This window comes from Salvia hispanica, chromosome 4 (assembly GCF_029641045.1).
Source record: "Salvia hispanica isolate PSC_SH4W2 chromosome 4, Shi_PSC_v1, whole genome shotgun sequence".
NCBI classification, from domain to species: Eukaryota; Viridiplantae; Streptophyta; class Magnoliopsida; order Lamiales; family Lamiaceae; genus Salvia; species Salvia hispanica.
The window spans coordinates 40,227,494-40,252,056 of NC_142695.1; the positions used below are offsets into that span (position 1 = coordinate 40,227,494).

The 24,563-nt window shown below is 36.9% G+C and overlaps 4 protein-coding genes across 4 annotated transcripts; 2 read left to right on the forward strand and 2 right to left on the reverse strand.

Annotated features, from left to right (window-relative positions):
* Window positions 1–238: 238 nt before the first annotated feature.
* Window positions 239–4,116, reverse strand: CRY2 (cryptochrome 2). The gene is made up of 6 exons (XM_048097859.1): window positions 3,901–4,116; window positions 3,297–3,637; window positions 2,346–2,567; window positions 1,403–2,109; window positions 634–1,321; window positions 239–529 (listed from the first exon to the last, which is right to left on the reverse strand). The coding sequence occupies exons 2-6, from the start codon at window positions 3,607–3,609 to the stop codon at window positions 474–476; spliced, it is 1,986 nt and encodes a 661-aa protein (XP_047953816.1). The 5' UTR covers window positions 3,610–3,637; window positions 3,901–4,116; the 3' UTR covers window positions 239–473.
* A 112-nt stretch (window positions 4,117–4,228) lies between these two features.
* On the forward strand, window positions 4,229–8,059 carry LOC125194103 (histone acetyltransferase subunit NuA4-domain protein). Its single transcript, XM_048092144.2, has 7 exons — window positions 4,229–4,516; window positions 4,628–4,722; window positions 5,070–5,170; window positions 6,338–6,407; window positions 7,253–7,280; window positions 7,452–7,512; window positions 7,675–8,059. Exons 1-7 carry the CDS (start codon window positions 4,504–4,506, stop codon window positions 7,775–7,777), a joined length of 471 nt encoding a protein of 156 aa, XP_047948101.1. The 5' UTR covers window positions 4,229–4,503; the 3' UTR covers window positions 7,778–8,059.
* A 1,575-nt stretch (window positions 8,060–9,634) lies between these two features.
* Window positions 9,635–12,052, forward strand: LOC125197521 (transcription factor MYB14-like). Its single transcript, XM_048096275.2, has 3 exons — window positions 9,635–9,919; window positions 10,038–10,167; window positions 11,281–12,052. The coding sequence occupies exons 1-3, from the start codon at window positions 9,787–9,789 to the stop codon at window positions 11,771–11,773; spliced, it is 756 nt and encodes a 251-aa protein (XP_047952232.1). The 5' UTR covers window positions 9,635–9,786; the 3' UTR covers window positions 11,774–12,052.
* Window positions 12,053–14,454: 2,402 nt separating this feature from the next.
* Window positions 14,455–17,358, reverse strand: LOC125197520 (malate dehydrogenase-like). The gene is made up of 7 exons (XM_048096274.2): window positions 17,203–17,358; window positions 16,215–16,373; window positions 15,904–16,079; window positions 15,357–15,634; window positions 15,143–15,278; window positions 14,944–15,055; window positions 14,455–14,773 (listed from the first exon to the last, which is right to left on the reverse strand). The coding sequence occupies exons 1-7, from the start codon at window positions 17,243–17,245 to the stop codon at window positions 14,679–14,681; spliced, it is 999 nt and encodes a 332-aa protein (XP_047952231.1). The 5' UTR covers window positions 17,246–17,358; the 3' UTR covers window positions 14,455–14,678.
* Window positions 17,359–24,563: the final 7,205 nt, after the last annotated feature.

Sequence of the window (24,563 nt, forward strand, 5' to 3'; positions counted from 1 at the left end):
AAATAATTTTTTATACTAATGTTTTTCAAAAGAATTATGCGTTTAATCCAGCGCATCACATCCGTTTTCGGATTTAAGGGGGAGTTTGGCTAAGTTTATTTAAAGAACTTAGTATAAGATACAATAATCATGGTAAAACACTACTAACAATATTTAAATTCGCATAATTATTTAGACGGTACAGAATTTGTGTGCAAAACACAAATAAAAAGAATAATGTCGTACCAAATAGAGCATATGATCAAGCAAACTAGTTCCGTGTTGTTTTATGTATATATACTCCATAAAAGGAAAGAGAGAACAGGAACAAACTTGTCTTAAGATCAATTCTTTTGGTTTTCTCAAGGATAACTACCTTTTCAACAACACAGAAAAATGAAAATATGTTACACCTACCAAGAGAAGTAAATAACATGATGATACTCACAAATCTCATTCTGTTAGGCCATGTCACTCAGAGATTGAGTAAAGAGCTAGCTTTCTTCTTCATGGATAATCTGTTTCCCAGATATCTGCAAATTGCTGGTTCCTGAAAATGCAAGATTTTTACATTCTTGAATGATCAGCACTTACATACTATAGTACAAAGACGTGTGCGTTATTAGAAACAAGGCTTTCAGCGTCACGTCTTACCATTTTTGCTTGACATCTCTCCTGTTCCAACCTCTTCGTGCCAACTATCATTGTGGTCCGAGGAGTCAGGGACCGGATATGGTGCACTAGTTGACATGGAAGAGCAGTTCCGAGGAACAGAGAAAGAGATTCTACTGTTTGTCATGGCTTTCTTAGATGACGAAGATTCCGCTGTAGAGCACAAGTCCTCATCGGCCATTTTCGACACCTGTTTGCCAATGTTGCAGCTGTTCAGGTTATCTTTCAGAGCCCTACCATCTTCTCCAGGGTTCGGTCTTTTCCTATTCTGGATCATGCTATTTGCGTTCCTCATTGATGGAACCCTTTGATCGTGAGACGAACTAGCTGGACATGGCTTCCTTTCTCTGGTGACTGCTTTCGACACAGCCACTTTCTCGTGAGGCTCGGAATTATCAAACACAACTTCATCCGTTCCATCAGTCACTGCTGCCTTTCCAGCCGCTTCTTTCCCATGCATGGTTGCTATGGCTTCAGTTAGCCTATCACGGGCTAAGTCCATATCGATTAGAGGCTTTGGATAGTTTGATCCGAGATCCACGCCTGCGGATTTAAGCACGGAGAGAGGAGCATCCCACGGATGATGGATCCATTCAGCCGGCATCCTTGCTAATTCAGGCAGCCACTGCCTCACGTATTCACCCTCTGGATCAAACTTGAATCCCTGAACCTGGATCACATTGTCACAATTTTTACATTTAGATAAAAAAAACAATGGTTTGTTAAGAGATGAATTAGTATTACTAGTTACCTGTGGACTATCCATACGCTCAAGTTCATGACCATCGGGCAAACTCCCTGAAATATATTGCCAACCAAGAATATCACTTTCTATGTCTGCATCAAGAAGTGTATCCCAGAAATACTTCATGCCCCATTGCCATGGTAGAAGAAGAAACTTCACAAAGAAACTTGAAACAATTATTCTTATCCGGTTGTGAATCCATCCGGTTGCCCAGAGCTCTCGCATTCCTGCATCCACAAGTGGATATCCAGTCCGACCCTGTCGCCAAGCCTTGAAATGAGCTTGGTTGGAGTCCCATGGGAAATATTGAAGACTGCTCAGCAGTGACCTTTCATGAGTGAATGGAAAATTGAAACAAATATAACGAGAATACTCTCTGAGGCCGATAGCCCTAAGGAAAAAAGTTGCACTCTCTTCTCCGACTGTGTTTTGCTCGTTTTTCCAAACTAACTGCTTCATCCGCACGCTTTGAAACACTTTCCTAATGCTAAGCTCACCAAAATGCAGATAAGGAGACAAAAGGGAAGTAGAGTTTCTCCCAACGTTTAGCCTATCCTTTGAGTAGTTAAGCAAATGGTGTTCAACGAATTCAGTGAAGGTCTTGTCAGCACTGCTCCAACCGGGTGACCACCCTCTTCCCAGTAAAGCATTACTCGACTTTTCCGATTCGTTTTCAAGGTTCAATGCCTCAATTGAGGTATTCATACCTGCTCCTGCGAAAAAATAGGAAAGCATAGTTATCAGTTTATAAACTCATTAGTACTACTGCAAAATTGTTAGAACATTTCTACTATGCTACAGCTAAAGTTGTCAGAGTGGAAATAAGCTAAGAATGCTTAGCTAGTTTCTCAGTGTTATGAAATAGGCAAAAATAATAAGCAGCTTCTGCTAAAACGAAAGTCGTGACCTGAACTACATTACAAGTAACTGAACAAAGATCACAGCATACCTTCAGCTAGAGCCAAGCGCCATGGTGGAAGATGTGAAACAGGATCTTTTTGCACGTTCATGCATTTCTCCCAATATGCATTAAAGGTTGTAAATGCTTGTTCATTGTCATCATAAACTTCCCACGGCTCAAACAATAACTCGCCATTAAAGCTTTGCACTTCAATACCAAGTTCAACTAACTTCTGCTTAATATTATGATCACGAACAAGTGAAATTGGATCTGGGAAAGAGTGAAATCATATAAATATTTGAGCCCCATAAACTATCCTCATGCAATGGTCCAACAAAGATTTACTATTAATTAATTCCCATTTTAGTATGTGTGTGATTTTCTGTACAATTTGCTAATATCATAGTTGGAATGTCATAACTGATGAAAAACCAAAGAGTTCATTGCCAGCTTACTTAATAGATCCATTCTACTAAAAATATATGAGCAATAGCAACAGCTACCTCTACCCACTAGTTAACTCTTACATTGACATAGACTCGGAAAAAATAATAAAGATTATGAAAAAATCCCCTCTGGCCATGATACATTAATGAGAAAAAATAGGAATCAAACGCCTATTTTGCTTGCTAAACCCTAGGATATTTTAGTACTTCTATAATAATAGGAAATTAAGTAGCTTGAACCTCTCCTATTTTAGATGAGTTTACCTAAGTATGGCGAGAATAATACTCTATGACTATCAATTCATTTTACTGCCAAATTTGAGCTAAAAACACCAAGATCATTTCATGCAACCACAATTTGAAGCACCATTCCACTGTGATCTTGTTCCAAGAAAAAGCAGCACGATCCAATATATTAGAGTTCTTATCAGCAGATTAATCAATGACAAACTCTTATAAAAAAGCTGAAACTTAGCTGTGACAGTTTATTAAAAAATCTATGGCAGGCATTCACATTTTAAGAATTGAATCAACAAAAGTTATAGATACGCACCATAGAGATGGTTATACACAACTTTGGTCGCCCCGACAGCGCTAATGCAGTCTAAGAGAGCAGAGAGAGTGGTCTCAGCTTTGATGACGACGAGTTCTGCACCAAGAGATCTCAGTGACTGCTGCAGATGAATAAGGGAGTGCTTCAGCCACCACCTCGAAACCCGACCGGGGTGATAAGGGCCTTCCTCCTTAGGGCACCATATGAAAACTGGTAAAACAGTCCCATCCCTTGCAACAGCTGCTAAAGCTGGATTGTCTTCAATTCTCAAATCCCTCCTAAACCACACTATGCTCTTGCACTTCTTTTCCATCTCCACAAATTTCACCTCCTCTCAGACTCTACAAACCAAATTTCTCTCAAACAACACAAAAGCCCCATCTTTTGGTAAACAAGCAGTGATTTTTAATTCAATCGAACCATAATTTACAAAAATCGACAGAAACCTCAAATTGAACTTTACTGATCATGCCACAAACCAACTCAATTCCATTTAGAATCAGATCGTAGTTTACGTACTAGTGAATATTAAGAATCTTGGAAGCAAAATTAACAAATATTGTTGAAATTGAATTGAAAGCAGGGAGGTCCAGTGATTGCATACCTGAGATTTCCATCAGAAAGTCATTTTTGCAGCAAACCCACAGCGCAAAATGAAGAAATCAGAAGAAATGAAATAATTGGCCGACAAGATATGATTCAGCCAATTGTTAAAGAGAGATTTTTTTGGGATTGTAGATTAGACTTCATGTGACCAAGTTGTGGGTTTACAAGACAAACTGCCCACGCTGAAGGAGAAAAATAAATGGAGTACTAAAGTATTCTATCCACTGGACCACAGAAAAGGGAAGAAATAATTGAAAATTATTAGACCGGGTTCAAGATTTAAGCAGAAGGATTAACATATACATTCGTCAATAATGATGACTGATGAGCCCAAACAGTGACATGTTATTTTAAGAATTCAATTTTACTAAATTCCTTCCGCCAAGTTCAAAGAAATTATATATTCATCAATCTAAAGCACAACTGCACAAATGGGTAGCTGCTGCTGCATGGTGTTGTAGCCTTATCCACTCACAGTTTAGGACTTCAAGAAATAAATTTTCCATAAATTTCTTCAAAACAATTAAAGCAAAGCAGTTCAATTCAAAATACCGTTACCCCCAAATTCGGTTAGCAGGAAAAGAAAGCAATTGGCGCGAACATGGAGTTGCAAGGTAAAAACGATTACTGATTTCTGAGTTTTCATTTTTCAGCAATTGAAACCCTAACAACTGTGAAAGTTACTTTTTTTTCCATTGAATTCGATGCATTGGAATATTATTTAGGGCTCAGAGGCTCCAATAATCCCAAGGCGATGCTTTCTTCTCTGCTGAACAAGAGAGAAAAGCTGCAAGACGAGCTCCGTAGTGTTGAAAAGCAGGTTATTTTCCCTTTTCTAATTATGAGATTTGGAGTTTGTTTATATCAACTCTGTAGATTACTAAAAAATGCTTGTACAAATGTAGAGTATATTATTAGTAATTTCTGTTAATCATTCTTGTAGGGGCGTTTACTTTGAGTCATTAGATAGACTCATAAAACATAGGATTGAGTATTTGAATGATATGATGGTCAAACAAGTTCAAAGTTATTCAATCCATTAAAATAAGCAGTGGATTAACTTTAATTATTTTTATCAATCCATCTTGTCACTTTAAGTGAACCCGGCGTTTTGTTTCTGGGATTTCTCCTTTTTATTGATTGTCTCAGTGTTTTTATCTCGGATAGGTGTATGAGCTGGAAACGAGCTACTTACAAGAAACAACCACGTTTGGAAATGTGTTGAAGGGCTTTGATGGGTTTCTGTCTTCATCCAAGAGTGCATCCAAGTAATAACTTATATATCATGTCCATTGAGCTTTTCACTAATCTTCTGCAGATTCACATTATCTGTGAACTTTATTTATAATGTGATTTCTTTATTAACATCTTGTTGGACCTAAATTCTCTGCTTTTTGCAGCATATTGCGTCGAGAATAAAGTCATGTCTAATTCATAACCAATTTTAATAAAATGACTTTTTGGCCCTTAGTTACTATTGATTTGTTAACCCAAAACTTACTTACAGCCTCAATAATCCTAGTAAATAGGTTAACTAAAACTAGCTAAGGTTGACAGCCATATCCGAACTAGCCATCTGAAGTGAATATTTAGTGCTCTTGTTCTGAAAGGGATTGGTTTCTTTTATTTTACTCTCTGAGATAATTGGTTTGTTAGGAGGAGGGGCTAGAGAATATCTTATTTGGGAGTTGTTCAAAGGTTTGGTTGAACTTATTTCATGATATACGTGTCAAACACTAACCGGCATCAGGTGAGACAGTTGACTTAAGTTCAATTTTATCGTGTAGTGCTTCAGACATCCTTGGTGGTAAAGCAGTCAAAATCTTACACATAATAAGTATTAGTCTAGTTTTAGCATCCAGTTGCACTCACAGAGTCCATCTGGATGAGAAGCAGTCGAAGTAAATCAAATGTTCGAGCAAGGGTAACAACTGAAACAAGCAGGAAGGGGGGTTCTCTTTGTAGTATGGGTTTAAGAATTTTCCTACGTATTAACATTCCTCGGTTATTAAATTAAACTAAACTATCAAAATCTGAGATGCTCTTGTGCACATCTACACTTACAGCTGAGCTTTCGATACTGTTTTGAAATAATTAGACACTGAAATTGCACAGTATGATTGAATTACTCTTTTCTGGAAGGCCTTTTTTGCATTTAAATACAGAAAAAATAGCCAAATGGTAGAAGTTCTTTTATCTTCAATAAAGAAACAGTCAATTGTTTTTGTTATGCTCTCATACTAGACTCTCCCTTTACTTTCTGCACAGAGAGAAATGACTGAAACCACACTTAGCTCTGGCATAATCAATAAGTTGACTTGATAAATTGCTGGTGTGTTCTTGTTTTGTTTCAAAAAAATCTACTATAGTTATCTGCCAAAAATATTGTTAGTTTGAAATTTTTAGAAACATAAAATGCCTCTTCATTATTCCAGCTTAAAGAGATCCAGAAAGTTTCAGCTTGAAGATAGAGTATTCTCATTGTCCTCAGTCACCTCACCAGCGGTATGTGCAATCTCATAAGGTTCACAAATCTTATGATTTTATTTGGTGTAATGCTTCTCCAAGTTACAGCTGTTTATGCTACTTAATGAGGATGGCTTACAATGGCAAATTTGTTTGAGCTACTTAAAACTCTCAAGCATAGATCCTCAAATATCATATGTGCACACTTCCCATTGCATTTTCTTCTGGAAGGACGCCAGTTGTATGTTATAATTTACTTGGGTGCATCATTGTCATCAGCAACTCAAATGTAGGAAATGCATTTAGCTTAGACTGTGTGTGAGGAAACTAGTGAGCTCACAGAATTAATATGAGAATGAATATGATCATGCCAAGCAACTATGTGAAGTGTTTCCATATGCTTTTGCCTAAATTATATTTTCCGTTATTCTGAAGTTTATCCTGTACTTTGTCCATCTTAATCATTGATACACTAACATCCTTGCAAGGCTTGGGTCCTAGTGGTCTGGGGATAACAGTGGGACCCTAAGACAACATCTTGTGTTCAAGCATGGTCCCATTTATTTGGCACTGAATAATGGTTGATATACCTCTATTTCAAGATAACTAAAATGCAAAGTCATAGGTGGAGGAAGACAAAAAATAAATAGGCACAATCCGGTGCATCTTGTAACTATATATCCTAATTGTGGATAATAAATCCTAACCAGGGATTACAAGTCTTAATTGGGATTAATGAATCCTAGTTGGAAGATGCACTGTACATTCAGATATACACAAGTGTTTGCCAAGTAAATATAAGAAAAAGTATAGCAGTTGCTTATAGTTAGCATGAGTTTTTTAAGTTCAACATTGTTTGCTTATACTCCATATGTTTTGTACAGGCTGAGGAGCTTCGAGTTGGCAAAGAGGGTTAGTCTTTCCTTAGGCTCTGTTGTGGTCATTTTAAATTTCTGACAACATGATGTTCTTGTACAGCATTGGTATTTGGCTGATAGATGATCAGTCTGCATAATGCCCCTTCCTTGTACTGCTGTTTTTGTTTTGAATTACATTATATATTCTCACTATATTTTTCCATAGATGGAAAATCAGACATGGTTCAAGGTAGACCAAGACTTGGAGGTGTAGCAACTACTGGACCGTAAGTGTACTTTGAATATATAACTGAACAAACTTACTGAAAGAGTTCATCTCAATAAAATTCGTATTAATAATGACGTTACTGAATAGCTGTTTCCAGTCAGTCTTCCTCACTTGTCATTTCTAATTCAAGTATGAAGAATAATTAAAATGCTATCTTCAGGGGAAAGCCAAAAAAGGGGAGAACAGGTCAGAGGGAAGTAAAGAAAGTCAAGATCACGAGCGAGTTGGATCCTGATGAGGATGATGATCTTGATATGAGATAGCTCGTTTGATTTTGCTCGATCCGGAACCTGTATTCTTTCACCTAGCTAGTGCAGTTGTGGCAATACCATTTCGCTTTGCTCTAATCTCTTATGCCATATGAGGTAAAAAATGGAGAGTCCCGTATTCTTGGATCCATAAACACTTCCAGAGAAGTAATGAAGCAGAAAATATAGAAAGAATATGTTGGTCCCGAAGCATCACTGTTTGTACTATTCCATCTAGAGGATTTTGAGTTTTGTACCGACTCATAACTTTGCTATGATATGTTATTGGCTGTAAAATCGTCGTGTTAGTTCATCATCACATAGACCTGCATTAACCCTTTACAGTGAATTGTAGATTTAAGTTCGGATAACGACATTCTATCTCTTAACATTTATTACTAGATAACTGTTTGCTCTTTCCTGGTTCTTGATTATTAGCAGTGAGTCTGTGTGGGGGACAAGCAGTAGGACAAATCCTTTATGATACACCAGATCCAATTAGTTGTTAACGAGTCGAACAATGGTTTTTTGAGTTGTTATATATTGGAACAATGAAAATAGATGGTGAGTGTCTGATCGAATTGGATCTATTTGTAGGAAGAATATTTGGTATAAATAACTCGCTTCTTAGTCTTCGACCCCCTCACTCACTAATGTGTGTGTGTATTTATCATTCTCTTGATTCAAAATATAGCATGTGTGAAATATGATTAGGCCAAGGGGTTCATGATCAAATGATACACAATCTTTTTCTGTTAATAGAGCGTTTTATTGCTAACCTCTATCTATTCTTCTAAATGTAACCATTTCTCTACCACTGCATCTTCAAAAATTCATATCTAAAGATTTGTGCATATGTTCTTATGGAATGGAAGGATATCAGACTGACAGAATTGCTACAAAATCAAAATTAATACTATTACTTAAATGAAATTAAATACAACTCATTTTTAATAAATATGAGTACAAGAAATAAGTTTTCAGAACTTTGTAATTAAGGGAAGTACGAAGACCTAACCATACATTTTTTGTAATGTATAAGGAATTTATATTATACATGAATTGCCAAAAAATAGGTATGCTGTCGTATTTTGATTCATGAATTGAACCTTACCAATATCTAACAAAAAGTGATAGTATAAAGCAATTATCATTTATTAAATCCATCGTCTAAGTTAATTAGGCCTTTGTCCATGTATAGAGTATTCTACCACGATCCAAGAATTTTATAATAAATTCATAATTCCAACTCATCACGAAACGTATACACAATGTTGTGTATCTCACTGTAAACCACCATAAATTCTAGAATAATCTACGATGGTTACTTAGTGATTGTATCCTAACTTTTCTTAATTACCACTTCAATTTATTATTGGAAAAGTTACACATAACTTAATTTTTTTAGCTTTTTCATGTTTCCTGCTAATTTCAACTCGTGTGGAGTGTTAAGGGTGATAGCGCAAGCACTTTAGATCCGACATTAGTCGGCTACAACATATAATTGGAATATGCAAAGTTAAAATTCAGTCTAAATTGGAGAATATAATGGATATGCCCAAAAAAACAAATCGAGGACTTTGGGTGCATGTGGGGTTGATGTAGAATAAAAATATGGTAGTGCATGGACCTTTCTTTGTGTTAATTTCTCAACTCATTAATGCACCATGAAAATTCTTAATGCTAATTAACCACTTAAACTAAGTGTCTTAGCCACTGTTACATGTTTGAAGTGTTGATTACTTTAATTTAGATAGAGAGAGAGAGATCCAATTTCCTGGAAACTGCCACCAGGAAGGACTAATTGAAAACTTAACAGTTAACAAGAAAGATGCTGTCAATTTAAGAGAGGATAAATACCCACCCTTGTCATTTCCAACACTCTCATATATATATTCCTTGCTCTAACACAGAGAGAGGCTGTGTCTGTTTCTACATCCTAAAAAACATTCACACAAAACAAATTAGAAGACAAAAAAAAGGATAAGAAGAAGGTGAAGAAAAAGGAGTGATTATTTGGAAGAATGGTGAGAGCTCCTTGCTGTGAGAAAATGGGACTGAAGAAAGGGCCTTGGAGCCCTGAAGAAGATCAGATTTTAGTCTCTTATATTCAGAAACATGGCCATGGAAATTGGAGAGCACTCCCAAAACAATCTGGTACATATTCTAAATCTATAATTTCTTTCCAAATAATCAATTCTCTTAATTTGTTTTTCTGCATTCTTTTTTCTATTAGTAGTAGCATTTTATTAAAAATCGGAATGTAATTTTGCAGGGCTGTTGAGATGTGGGAAGAGTTGCAGGCTGAGATGGATAAACTATCTGAGGCCAGACATAAAGAGGGGAAATTTCACTAAACAAGAGGAACAAACCATCATCAACTTGCACCAAATGCTTGGAAACAGGTATTATCTCAATCTCCATCAACTTTTTTTTTCCTATACAAATCATTTACTCTTAATTTTTTTATGACTCTGATTATCAAATTTAAATTTTGCACTGATAACAGAGCAAATTAACTGCACGGATTCATCATTTTTATTTAAGAAAGTCACATGCATCAACTAAGGCCATTTTTCGAGGCAATAATTCAATCACTCCAAGTTTCATCAAATCATAAATTAAATTACAATATGAACCACACCACTATTCATGTATGTCATCTATATAGAATAAGTATAATACATTATCGCACTTCAAATATATAGATTCTCATTAATGTAATTGATAAATTCAAAGTTTTTTTTGTATACATATATATAAATAGAGTGAAATATTTTACATGATAATTACGTTAACGGTAAGAGACTAATACATGGAAGACAATTTGACATAGAGTGATAGAGGACGTCACACATCTTTAGTGAAAATTCTTAAGTGTTTTCTTAGTTGGATAGTGGCACATAGGAAGAGTACAATAAAGAAGCCAAATATTTTGACTAGTATATATCAATAACGTTATTAATAATATTTTCCAAGCCATTGGTCATATGAGATATTTATTTTGTTAATCATTACGCCACTGTATATAATTTATATTTGCAACTTGCATTCGCATGTCACTTACAAACAAAATGCTACTTGCACATAGAATATGAACCAATTTTTTTATTTATTAATAAATTACAAACAATAGATCAAACCCTTCGCAACATGACAAAATTAAGGAGAAGTTTATGCATGTCTTAAGAAAAAAATTAGTGGATCTATTCTCTACATACGTGCATGTTGGAATTTAGCGATGGAATAATCAAGTATTGCTTAAGTTGATTCCCATTATTTACCAGATTAATTAAATGTCTCTAGATCTACAGAATCATTAATGTTTTGTCTATGTATCTCCTTAGGATTCTGTGCCTCAATAGTTAAAGTCTAGGCACAAGATTTAATGTTTGTCCGTTATCATTAATTATGCTAATTGCCTTTAGTTTACTACAAATCTAAATAACAATTGCCCAACTCGTGCAAAAATCCTACTTTTGTCATAAATTTTGATATTATTAATTTGTGGTTGTTAGATGGTCAGCAATTGCAGCAAGATTACCGGGACGAACGGACAATGAAATTAAAAATGTTTGGCACACTCATCTGAAGAAAAAGCTAAAACTCTATGATGAGTCCTCTCAAGATTCCAAGACTATTCAAATTTCAAAATGTGACAACAATGTTGTCATAGAGAATGAATCTGGGAAAAACAATCTTTCCACTACAAGTCCACAACATTGTTGTAGTGAAATGTCGTCCGTCACAGATTCGTCGACAGAGAAGATAGTCGTGAAGGAGGAAATCGATTACTCGTCTGAGTATTTCCCGACGATCGATGAAAGTTTTTGGTCGGAAGAATTGGCAAATGAAGATGTTAGGGAAACAAAGGAGGATGTTGATGCACATTTGCCATTGGTGGAATTGGGAAGTGTTGAAGATTCAAAAGTTGATGGTGGTGGCGGCATGGACTTTTGGTACAATCTTTTCACTAGAGCTGGTGACATGCCTGATTTACCAGAATTTTGAGCTGTATTTTTTTTTTAATAGGAGCTAAGAATTTTAGTGTTTTTTTTTTAATATTGGCATCTTTGACCGTGTGGGTCAATAATGGGAAGAGGGGGTAGAGTTCAAAAGGAATAAAATAATTTGAAAAATAGTTGTGTGTGAGTGAATGGCAAATTAGGGTTTGACTTAGAAAATTTCTACTACTACATGAAATGGAATAGTGAGGTAGGGTGACGGATCCTAACCATTTTGTATGTGTTATCAGGCCTCGTATTTTATTTATTTCGTCAGTTTGTATCTTGTGTGATTTTATTATGCTTGTGAACATATATTGATTTTTCATATCACATGTAGTATGTACTAATGTGTCCAATAACATGTTTCCTTATCTTATCTTAATAATTACGTATTTTTGCTAAATGAAGCACATCAATCACGATTAAGAAAATTTTAATTATCTTAATTTGACTTTTTTCAAATTTGTTAAGAGTTTGTCTCTTGTGCACTCGCGCACAAATTATTCAGAGAAACAATAATTTTTTAGTGAATTGTACTTGAATTATATAGAAGGAAACAAATGTCGCTAGTATATTGTTGCATTTGTCATAATCAATGTATGAATTCGATACTAGTACAATATAAGCTATTTATAAACTAGTAATATTTCAGAATTTTAAAATTTTGTTAATTTTGAATCACACAAAAGCAAAAATGACATTTTTATTCATCATATTTTACTAACAAGATAACATTATCCCCAACCATATACACTAAACTCAAAATTTTAAAAAGTGTTTTAGATTTGTTTTAGTGTAAATCTAAAAATAATATAGTACTCCCTCCGTCCCACTTAAAATGCAACATTTTAGAATCGGCACGAGATTTTATGTAGTGTTGTTTCGTGAGTTAATGAAGAGAGGGTAAAGTAAGAGAGATGAAAAAATAGAGATAGAGTTGTTTCTATTTTAGGAAACGTTTCATTTTTAATGGGACAACCAAAAAAGAAAAACGGTGCATTTTTAATGGGACAGAGGGAGTATATTTTACTCAAACTCAAAATAGGATGGGATTTGGAGTACGAGCTAATTGTCTACTCCATTTTAGATTTTAGAGTATCATTAGAGATGATCTTAATTCGCTGTTTATATTATAAGAGAAGTTTGTAGTGTAACCCGTCCCTATCCTATATGTACGTATATACCGTAGAAAAATAGAATTGCTATCCTTAAACAATGCAAAAATGAAACAATTTTTAACGTAGATAATTCAGGTCACGTCTTTCTTTAAATTTCTTTGTATTGCTACAATTTTATCGGAGTTCTTCGAAGAGACAATCACTTAGTTTATTAAAATATATATTTATCCTTCTTTAATATGAAGATGTACCAGAAACAGTTATAGAATATATCATTGCGATTACGGATTGGATGTCTAATTGTCTAGGCAAGGCAGTAATAATAGTACATGAACCGATGGCTCACTTTTTCTAAGTAATTGGGAGATCAAGCCAAAATTCTATTGGAAAAACACCAATAGTGAAAGAAAGTATTTGTACTCATCTAATACAGGAACAGTGAAAGAAAGTATTTGTACTCATCTAATACAGGAACAGACAAACTATTTTTTTAATTTACATTTGGATAAGAATCAAAATGATTTTTCGCTTCTCTGTATTGTGGGCGCCCGAATATGGCATTTGCCCTAGCATTTCCACACAAATAGGGGTCATGCGCTTACCAAGGGACAAGGTGTTTCTAAGAGGAGATTCAAAATACTGAACAGAATGGATAATCTGAAAGTTGTGATGAAATCACTTTCAGATCAAATCAATTTCGGCGGTTCTACCAAAATATTTGATCGGATACAATTCAGAGAAAATCAGAACTTTCTTATGTTGATTTTTGAGAAAAGAAAAACTTAGAACCAAAAAACAAGAATTGATCAGTTTTTAACAAGATGAACAAGCGCATCTGTTAATTTCATAACCGAAATTAACTGTTTTTTCAAATGTTTCCGAAATTGCAAACTAGTCCTTTGACTTTCAGAAATTACATTTTCGGATGAATTTCTTACACAGCAACTTCGTTGGAAATAAAAAATTTGACCCCAGCCAGGGGCTCTGCCCCTTGGACCCCGCTACCGGGGGCGCTGACCCCGGACCCCGTCCATCTGTTAGGGGCTTCGCCCCTAACATCATAATGAATTCAAGTAAGCGTGCACTCCGCACCTCTAGACACTTATATGATGTCTCATTATGATAATACTGATCAATCAAGTTAATCCAATTACACTACAATATCCAACCATATATGGTGAAATCAGCCCAGCTATTAAACATAACCCCAAACGGAAAAGCGTTGGTTTCATTGAAGGCTGCAACATCGACGATGTCGCCACCACTCAAACAATGAAAAATGTGATGCTCTCTCCTTACGACCAGAATGTTGTGCAACGAAAATGGTGAAAATGTGATTCTATCTGAAAGCAATGCAGCCTTGGGAGTTTATTTGGCTGTTAATTCTCATTATTTTGAAATCTCTATATATATATCCCATAAGAAAGATCAGAGACCAAGGTCATATTATTACCCATTCCCTTCCTCCAATCAATCAAGTATACCGCATTTGAAAATGCAAGCGACTTGTTGATTACACAGTTTAATTATGTCATCATAATTTTCTCAAAGAATCACATGTGGTGGCTGAAACAAAGCTTGGAAACCTTTGGAAATTTCTCAAATGAACTATTTCATGTTACACACACATCTGTCGATGGCAATAAAGTCTGTAACAATATGCAAAATCTCTCTCAAACACAAGTACTTCAACAACTGCAGTGAAGTTGGTTCACCATTGATGATAATCCAATGGCATTATTCAAAACTGCTGGACTTCTATTCATTGCCATCGAGCAATATGGGGAAAACCTAAGACAGGCAAGAATATGCAAGATCTTTCTCCTCACTGAGCTCTTTAGCAGTCAAATCCAACTTGTTCCTCGAGAATTCATCAATGGAAAGACCTAGAAATGAAGTAAAGTTTAGTTAACATAACAAATTTTTAAAACGTGTTATAGTTCCTTCAATCTATTTTGCTGAAAAAAACTAAAAAGAAACAAGTAAGAGTACTTGTATTTGAAGTTTTGCAACAAATTAACTAGACTGAAATGAAAGTCGTCACTCATATTCTCACCCTGAACGATACACCATTCTCCATTCTTGCAAGTAACCGGGAAGGAGTAAATGAGTCCAGAAGGAACATTGTATGAACCATCAGAGTACACACCCATTGATACCCAAGTGCCCTAGAAGACCAAACATGAAATGACAATTAAGTACAACAAATTTTTGCTGGGTTAACATGATAATCAGTACTATAAAGCAATGCATACCTCTGGAGTTCCAAGCACCCAGTCACGGATATGGTCACACGCGGAACTAGCAGCAGAGAGTGCACTAGAGAGCTTTCTCGCCTTGATAATAGCTGCTCCACGCTGCTGGACAGTTGTGATGAATTCTGTGTTCAACCTAAGAAGAAGACAAAAATGTACACTGTCAATTAAGTAGTCTACGAACAAAAAAAAAAACTTAATGTAAAATAAGTACCATTGGTCATCTGCAACGAGTTCACGTACAGGCTTCTCTCCAGCTGGTGTGTTTACAGTAGCATGAGTGACATCAGGGTACTGTGTTGAGGAGTGATTTCCCCAAATAATGACATTTTTAACATCAGACACTTGAACATTCAATCTCTCTGAAATCTGCCCAAGAGCCCTGTTATGGTCCAATCTAGTCAAACAGGTAATGTTCTTCTCGGGAATAGATGGAGCAAATTCTTTTAGGATCAACGCATTGGTGTTCGCTGGGTTAGCAACAACCAAAACCTGCAGCGGAGACGAGAATTATAAGCTAGAACTGGAAACTTCCAACTGAAACTACAATCCAACTAAATATGTTCTAAAACTGTTTCCAGCAGATGCATTATTGCCCCTTCAAAATTTTAAAAGTTCAACATAAAAAAGTTTCAGTTTTTCCTGAGAGGAAAACATGCTGGGATGCATATTACCAATAGCCATAATTGTTTTTGGGTTGGCAGATTTTTCCTGGAATGTAATGTGTCACTTTAACTTTAAAGACACTGACAAGTAATCACCTTGCAGTTAGCAGCAGCATGCTTCTCAAGAGCAGAAGCCTGGGATTTATAGATGGAGACATTCTTGGACATAACATCTTTCCTCTCCATACCCTCTTTCCTTGGGAATCCACCAACCATCACAGCAATATTCACACCAGTGCAAGCTTCAACGGCATCAGTGGTGGCAACAACACCTGATCAGAGTATATAAAGGTTAGGAGCCTTACTTTTAACCGAAATGATGAAGCACTACTAAATACTCGAATTAGATACTCCATATAAATATACATAAGAAGTACAAAGATCTATCAAGACTCAAGAGAGTCAACCTTTAAGAAGCGGAAATGCTGCATCCACCAATTCCATCTTAACACCATTAAGTGCCTCAGCAGCTGGTGGAATATCCAGCATGTGGAGGATCACAGGCTGGTCTGCGCCCAACATAACTCCCCTAGCAATCATAGGAACAAGAGCATATCCGATTTGCCCTGAAAGCCAATGAAATAGCATTAATATTTGACTACTCCATAAAATTTCTTGCACTTAGTGCACAGCTGGTATATATACAATTCCCCAAAACTATCATGCTAAACAAAATGCCAATCATGAAACACATATCATCTGTTATATTACATCCAAACAAAATGTGGCCAGATAAGGTTGAAATTTTAGCAGTCAAGCAAGACTATAGATTTGCAGGCATGCTTCCTAGATCCGAATTTATTATAATGCGTTCAAACTTCAAACAATCAAAGTTGATATATCTTCTAAGGAAGAACATAGCATAAAAGCAGACCGGCAAAAAATTAGAACCATCCTCTTTGCAAATATATTTAGGAATCTAGGATCACCTTATATTTCATAGTATTGCCTCAAATCACTTCAGCTAGCTCTGGCCAAAGAATAAGCATCAAGTTTACATAAACCTCAAGGTTTAGTCTATCATAGTCAACTACATGTTTGTGTTTATATTTATGCACACACAAAATAAGTACACAAACAAATCAGAAAAGACTACGCAAAACTACTAACGAAAAGAATTACTTCACCTGAACATCCAATTAATTCATGAGGAATACGGTAGGAGAAGATGTTAATATGCCTCAAAAACTCAGATAAGTATAAGCCAATCATAGATCTCGGGAGAATAGGCTTAAAAAGCATCAAATCAAAATAATATAAGCACTAACAATCAGACGATTAAAAATCTAATGAAAACACCGATCCAACTGTATACGCATCAAATTATCCACAAAATAAAATGAACATGAACAAATCGGAGAAGTAGTGGAATAGTAAAATCGAAAGAGTTCCTACCAGCAGCGCCGGTGACGAGAACGCGAACTGGATCCTTTGCCATTAGATCTAAGATCTGAATAATCGATGGCAACGACGATAGCTTTTTGAGTGTTTCGAGGTAGCGTAGAGTTTGATAATGAAGAGTGAGAGTGGGGGGTTATATATCGGAGGAAAATTAAGACAAACGCAATAGAAGAAGTCAATACGACGTCGTTGCCAAGTTACTGGTGGCTTGTGAGGTGAACAGTGGACTCGTGTCAAACATAGAAAATTTATTTTATTTTGATAAGAAAATAAGATTCCTGTGCTTTTTTTTACTCCGTATATGCAAAACACAAAAATACTATAAGTCCTTTGTCACTTTTATTTTCATGTACATTTGTAATAATGAAATTGAGCTTCTAATTTCTATGGTAGTACATTCGTGATAATGAAAAGAAAAAGACTCAATTCCAATGCATCGAATAATGCTTGATAATCTTTTTTATATAATGGGAAACTTAGATAAGAAAACAATGTTATCTGCAATATTGGTAGAATAAATTTCAACTTATAATGCGTGAGACATGCTATGGACACGTCAACAGTATTTCATTATTTATTTTTATGATGTTAGCTCTAAAGAATAAAGATGGATGCTTGTTGAATATGATTGTCATATTTTACTGGCATGATTATCAAAGTCGCAGGGACTTAATTCGTTTTAATTAGTCCAATTCGAAACCACCGGAAAGTGCCAACTTGATTGAAAAACTAGTACTCTCTCCGTTCCAATAAATATGAAACGTTTGTTTTTCGGCACAAGATTTTATGTAGTGTTGTTTTGTGAGTTAAAGAAGAGAGAGTAAAGTAAGAGAGAGGGAAAAGTAGAGATAAAGTTATTTCTATTTTAAGAAACGTTTCATTTTTAACGGAACAATCCAAAAAGGAAAATGTTTCATTTCTAGTGGGACAGAGGGAGTAATTTTTAGTAATGGGTATGCTTTATAAAAAGTTTCTCAAAACATCATCGTTGAAATCATATTTTCACCCATGATTCTCACATGTAAACTGGTACTCCCTCCGTCCCGACTAAGATGACACATTGCTTAGTCGGCACGGGGTTTTAGGAATTATTAGTTAAAATGTTTAATTAGAGAGAGAAAAGGTGGGTGTAAGTACTAAGGGTGTCTCCTACGGCGCCCTTCCCGTTCGCCCGTCGGGGACGGGCGACCTGACGGGCGCCATAGTGGGCGGGAAGGGCGCCCACGCCCGTCTCGAGTGCCCCTGCGATGGGCTCGCCCCTCCCGTCGACGGGCGAGTGGGACGGGCGCCACTGTGGCGAAGGTCGCCCGTCCCACTCGGACGTCCGACTTTATATATATATATATATATATATATATTTTTAAACTCTATAAATAGGGCTCCTCCAACGTTATTTCATTCACACCACTTGTGTTGACAAGTTTCTCTCTCTAACCTCTTTTTTCAATTATCTGTAATGGCGAGTAGTCGTGCGGGTGGTAGTGGCGGAGGTGCTAGTGATGGTGATGGCTTTAGCGATGATGAATTGGATCTCGCTGTGCAAGCGGCGATTGATCGACGGATCCGGCAGAGGCAGCAGCGGCGGCAGCAGGCGGCGGCGGTCGTGCCTCGGCCGATCCATCGCCGACGGCATGTACCCCGGGACCACATTGCTGCACATCAGCGGTTGTATGAGGACTACTTTGCTCCAGAGCCGCGTTTTGGGGATGCCTTATTCCGCCGGCGTTTTAGGATGCATCGTCCTCTGTTTATGCATATCGTTGGTGCGTTAGAGAGAAGGTACGAGTTTTTCAGAATCAGGGAGGATGCGGCTGGCAAACCCGGACACACACCAATACAGAAGTGTACAGCCGCAATCAGGCAACTGGCGTACGGAGGCCCGACCGACATGTTCGACGAGTACCTCCACATTGGGGAGTCTTCAGTCGTCGAGTGTCTGTTGGAGTTTTGCGCGGGCGTTAGAGCGATATTCGGGGATCAGTATCTTCGGCGTCCGAGCCCCGAAGACTACCAGCGGCTGATTAATATGCACGGGTCGGTGCACGGGTTCCCTGGGATGTTGGGCAGCATCGATTGTATGCATTGGGAGTGGAGGAACTGCCCCGCCGCCTGGAAGGGGATACACACTTCCGGCTTCAAAGCCAAGCATCCCACGTTGATCCTTGAAGCTGTAGCTGACTACCGGCTATGGATATGGCATGCTTATTTTGGAGTGGCCGGGTCGAACAACGACATCAACGTCCTCCAGTCGTCGCCCCTGTTCAACGATCAGTGCAATGGCGTTGGTCCCGCCATCAGTTTCGTCGCCAACGGCAACCAGCACAACATGGGATACTATTTGGCGGATGGGATATACCCAAACTGGCCCGTCTTTGTGAAGACGATCAAGCATGCGGTCGGGCCAAAGAAGTCCTACTTTGCGACCCGGCAGGAGTCAGCGCGCAAGGATGTTGAGCGCGCATTTGGTGCGCAACAGAGTCGATGGGCGATGGTGAGGGGTCCGGCACGGCAGTGGTATATTCCCAACATCGGAGACATCATGTACGCGTGTATCATTTTGCACAACATGATTGTCGAAAGTGAAGGGGACGAACTGACTCAGTGGACCAGCGAAGATGACACGGGTGCCGGTCCAAGCCACGGCGTGGGCACCGCGAATGTGAACATGGGGGTACCTCATGGAGAGGTTGAGTGCTTGCGCGCATTTGCCGACATGCGGCAAAAAAATGCCCATATTCGACTTCAGGAGGATATCATCGAAGAGGTTTGGACGCGGAGGGGTGGACACTGATGTGGTTGTTTTTTTTTTCTATCTACTATGTAATTTTTTTTTTCGAATGATGTATGTTTTTTTTAATTGAAATAATCGTATTTCCCGTTCGTATTTGTGTCTAATTTTAATTCCGTAAATTTTAATTTAATTGTGAATTAATTTAATTGTGGGAAGGGCTAGTGGGAGGGGCGAGTGGGAAGGGCTAGTGCAGTGGGAAGGGCTAGTGATGTAGCAGTGGAATGGGAGGGGCTAGTGATGTAGCGTCATGGGAAGGGCGAGTGGGAGGGGCGCCGCCGGAGACAACCTAAAGTAGAGAGATAAAGAAAGATGGATATTTTAATAGGAGTGAGAAAAAGTGGTTGAGTGTATTAATTGGAGAGAGAAAATTTCTAAAAAAGGAAATGTGTCATTTTAGTTGGGACAAACTAAAAAGGAAAACGTATCATATTAAGCGGGACGGAGAGAGTATTTAGTACATATTTCTTGAATGATATAAGTTGTTTCCCCAAAAATTCGACTGTAAAGTTAGCTTGCAAATCACTCCATATTATAATCTTTCCTTTTGTCTTTTATTTGAATTTTGGTTCATTTTAGATCAGTTTCGTATATCTAAATAAATAAAAGAAAAATGTTTTGTAATACTTGTTTATTCATGATATGTAATATTGTGTGTATCTAATAAATAATCAACCATTAGACCATTTTCAATAGTACTTCAAAATTAAAAATAGAACAAGAAATTAATTTTATGGTACCTCAAAATTTATTTCATTTGGAGGTATGGACAAATAAATGTTGTACCTAATTTTAGGTTAACACTATAATATCTCGTTTTAGTCCACGTTAATATCATTTGTATTATTTTGTATGTTTATATTACTTCAATATTATTAACATTATTAATTTTAATTTACATCAAAATTAAAATTTGAGCCACACTTTATTCATTTATTTAAAATAATAGAGAAAGTAAAAGAATTGGTAAATCAAAACAAATGTTTTAAACATAAAAAATAATGCTAACTTAAAGTAAAAGAGAAAGGATGCTCAAGAAAGTAGGCAACATAGTACTGTATTTATTTTTATTAAAATAATTATGGGGTAATTTACATACAAATTCATAAACTTTCAAATTATGGTTTTACATACGAGCTTTAACATTCGCCTATAAATTATTTTACAACTATACTATTTATTTCTTCTGATTTTATAATTAATCAAGATTTTGGCACTAACATAATTTGATGATTTATTTATTGAATTTTGATATATTAGGACATAGTAGCAAAAAGTTTACTATTAATTTTGAAATTAGATTAAATCAATAATTTAATAATATATAGGTGAATTTTAGTGCTAGTATGCAAAGCTAACATTTGACAAATATCTTGAAATTTATAACTAAATACCTCTAAAATAAATTACATACTGATAACATGGAGTATAACCCAATAATTCAGAGGCGTATTACTAAAAATGTAAATATATTAAGACAACAGCAGTACAACCAAAAAAATACTACACGAAAAGAATCAAGGTAATGAAAATATAAGTAAAGATTTACTATTGCCTTTTGGTGTTGACACTAAGGAAGTTTGCTAGCTCAGATAGTTTTTGTTACGGGTGTAAATTCGACTACCCGCGGGTACCCAAACCCGAAAATTCAGGTACCCGAACCCGACATCTAAAAAATATCATATCCAATACCCGACCCGTATGTAAATTCGGGTACCCTAATACCCGATGCGGGTACCCGAACCCAACTAATCGGGTACCCATAAATCCGGAATTATTATATTTAAAATTTATTCTTTTATATAAATTAAATTGTGATGAGAATAGAAATTATTAAAAATAACACAATACTTACTATTTATTGACAATAATTCTATATTATATAAAATAGACATAGACATTAGACACATAGACTCTACTTAATTTTAAAATAATTTTTTTTTTTGGTATAATTTGAAACATAAAAGAGATTAAAATAATTTTTTAAGACATTAAATGAATATGTAAATAAAATAGAGAAAGAATAACTAATTAAATATATGCTATTTTCAAAAGATAACAAGTAAGAACATAAATAATGCAACATGATCCGAACACGAATGTAAAGAAGTATTAAATCTACATGTGATTAAATAAAATTACCCTAGATTTACCCTACGGGCCATAGGCCCTATACTAAATAAAAATATTTATCACAAATACATAATTAATCGGGTTTAGTCGGGTATTGGTCGGGTACCCTAATACGGGTTTCGGCCTAAACCCGAAAAATTCTAACATTAACTATCCAAACCCATACCTGAACCCATAATTTCGGGTTTCGGGTACCCAAAATCCATCGGATATTGGGACTGGGTCAGAAATACCCGAAACCCGCGGATTAAATTTTTCAGGCCTAGTTTTTGTGTAGTACTTGATTTTGCCACTATGTGAGCTTATGCTCGCTACTCCTGATTTGAGCCTTTTTATTTTTATAAAAAGAAAAAAATGTAAAGATTTACAAGTACTATATGTTTTCTTCTTTGTCTCCTCAATAGCTTGCCTCCCCGTTTTCTTCTTTTGTTTCTTAAAGATTTTTTTTTATTGTCCACACATAATACCACGAAAGTATTTCGTGTTTGACTGCTTTACAATTGAAAACACAAGTCTATTTTAATTCTATTTCTCAAATAAGAAACAAAAGATTATTTTTCAATTGACAAAAAAAAGAGTAACACATTAATTGAGTTTGGGGAACATAGAGTATTTTCAAAGTTAACTGTATATATGTAAGTTTTTAACAAGATGAAATTTTAAAATCTTTGAATTTTAAATAGAACCTAATTAGGTCAATCCTCACGCTCTGACTTTATAGTAGTTAGGAGGATATTTATAGGCAGATATGAATTATTAAAATTTATTGTGGCTTGAAATAAACCACCAAAAGTAAGATGTTACGTGGTTGGAGATGAAGGAATCTACTCGAGAGTGGTTTGAGTCGTAAGCATACAAATTAATGTATTCCTGTATGGTTTCAAATGGCTTCACGGTTGATGAAAGGTTGCTTTCATGAGTGGTTCATGTTATACACCTTTTTCCCGATCTCTGATTCATTTTCAGCCAGATATACAATCTTTTCATTGTTTGAATATCCTCATTTCAGTTTCATTCAGTTCAGATTTATATATTTTGCACTTCCAAATATATAATTTTTCCCTGATATATACAGCTTTTCCACTCGCTTTATATGCATCATTTAATATTCCTCACTCTATTATCTTTTTTAATTTAATCTTTTTTCAATTATTTAATTAATCTTTTGTGTAGTTAATTTATCTATTTTATTATTTTGTGATTTTATTATCTCTCAAGTTTATCTACTTTATTGTATCTCATTCTCTATTGCTTCTCATTTATCTACTTTATTCTCTTCTATTTAATTTACAGAACCCTTCTTTCTTTGGTGTTTGTGTTAAAAAGAAACGCATCAATTGTGATAGGATAGATGAAATATTTTGTTATAGTCTCAATTAGAGCATCCACAATAGCGGCTAGCCGATTCGCGTCGCTAGCCGATCGGCTAGCCGAACCATTACAACCGGCCAGCCGAGAATCGGCGTGGGCTAGCCGATTCGGGTGCGCTGGCCGCCATTGTGGCGTGCCGATCGGCCAGCGCCTATTTTCGTTTTTTTTTTCAATTTTTTTTGAAAGCCTATATATACGCGATTTTAGTTTCATTTTCATTTACATCACTTGTTTTAACGAGTTTTCTCTCTCTCTAAATTTCTGTACAAAAGCAACATCGAGCGATGGACAACAACAACGAGTCCAGTCCGGCGACGAGCGGCTCTCATATTCTCACGGTACCCGTGGGATCTGGATGGGGCCAGATGGGCGGGCAGATGGGCCCAGGGTTTAACGTCCCTTGGCAACAGTTGATGGGGATGATGGTTGGAGCGCCGGGGGGGATGCCCGGCGGGGTGCAGGCGAGCGGCGGGCAGTCAGCGCCGGGGTGGGGAGGTATGCCCCAGATGCAGCAGCAGATGATGGGGATGATATGGCAGGGAAGGATGCAGCCCGGTATGCATCCCGGGAAGCAGGGGCCACCGGGGGGGACACGGTCTATCATCCCTCTCTTGATTTTTTGACGGCTTCGTCTCACACGTTGACCCCAGTGGAGACGCAGTTCACTGGCGATAACCTTTTGTCATTGCATGAGATGGGGATCGATCTCGGGGATCCGGAGACTCCCATTCCAGCGGGTCGGGCCGCGCCGAAGAAGAAGAAGGGCAAGGGGAAGGGCAAGGTGGTCGGCGAGTCATCGCAGCCCGCTGATCACGACACTCCCACGCGGAGGAAGTGGACGGAGGATGAGTACGCCGGCGTGGCCAAGGCGTGGTTGTTGGTCTGCGACGATCCGCTGGTTGCGAACAACCAGCGAGTCGTCAACATGTGGGCGAAGATTAGAGCAGCCTACAGGAGGAACTGCCCGCATGGGAAGGACTACAACGGGGAGGAGTGCCGGAAGGGGTGGGAACGGATTAGGGCCGCAGTCGGCCGATTCTCAGGGTTGTACGCCAACGCACTC

Bases quoted from the DNA above. Each gene is read 5' to 3' on its own strand.
- LOC125194103 (XM_048092144.2), top strand. The intron at 4,723-5,069 runs GTTATTTTCCCT...TATCTCGGATAG, and splicing joins TCCGTAGTGTTGAAAAGCAG to GTGTATGAGCTGGAAACGAG. The intron at 7,513-7,674 runs GTAAGTGTACTT...TGCTATCTTCAG, and splicing joins GGTGTAGCAACTACTGGACC to GGGAAAGCCAAAAAAGGGGA.
- LOC125197520 (XM_048096274.2), bottom strand. From the start codon at position 17,245: ATGGCAAAGGATCCAGTTCGCGTTCTCGTCACCGGCGCTGCTG. The intron at 16,374-17,202 runs GTAGGAACTCTT...ATTGGCTTTCAG, and splicing joins TCTCGTCACCGGCGCTGCTG to GGCAAATCGGATATGCTCTT. The intron at 16,080-16,214 runs GTTGACTCTCTT...TACTCTGATCAG, and splicing joins AGCATTTCCGCTTCTTAAAG to GTGTTGTTGCCACCACTGAT.
- LOC125197521 (XM_048096275.2), top strand. From the start codon at position 9,787: ATGGTGAGAGCTCCTTGCTGTGAGAAAATGGGACTGAAGAAAGGGCCT. The intron at 9,920-10,037 runs GTACATATTCTA...GTAATTTTGCAG, and splicing joins AGCACTCCCAAAACAATCTG to GGCTGTTGAGATGTGGGAAG. The intron at 10,168-11,280 runs GTATTATCTCAA...TGTGGTTGTTAG, and splicing joins CACCAAATGCTTGGAAACAG to ATGGTCAGCAATTGCAGCAA.
- CRY2 (XM_048097859.1), bottom strand. From the start codon at position 3,609: ATGGAAAAGAAGTGCAAGAGCATAGTGTGGTTTAGGAGGGATTTGAGA. The intron at 1,322-1,402 runs GTAACTAGTAAT...AATGTGATCCAG, and splicing joins AGCGTATGGATAGTCCACAG to GTTCAGGGATTCAAGTTTGA. The intron at 530-633 runs GTAAGACGTGAC...TTGCATTTTCAG, and splicing joins AGAGATGTCAAGCAAAAATG to GAACCAGCAATTTGCAGATA.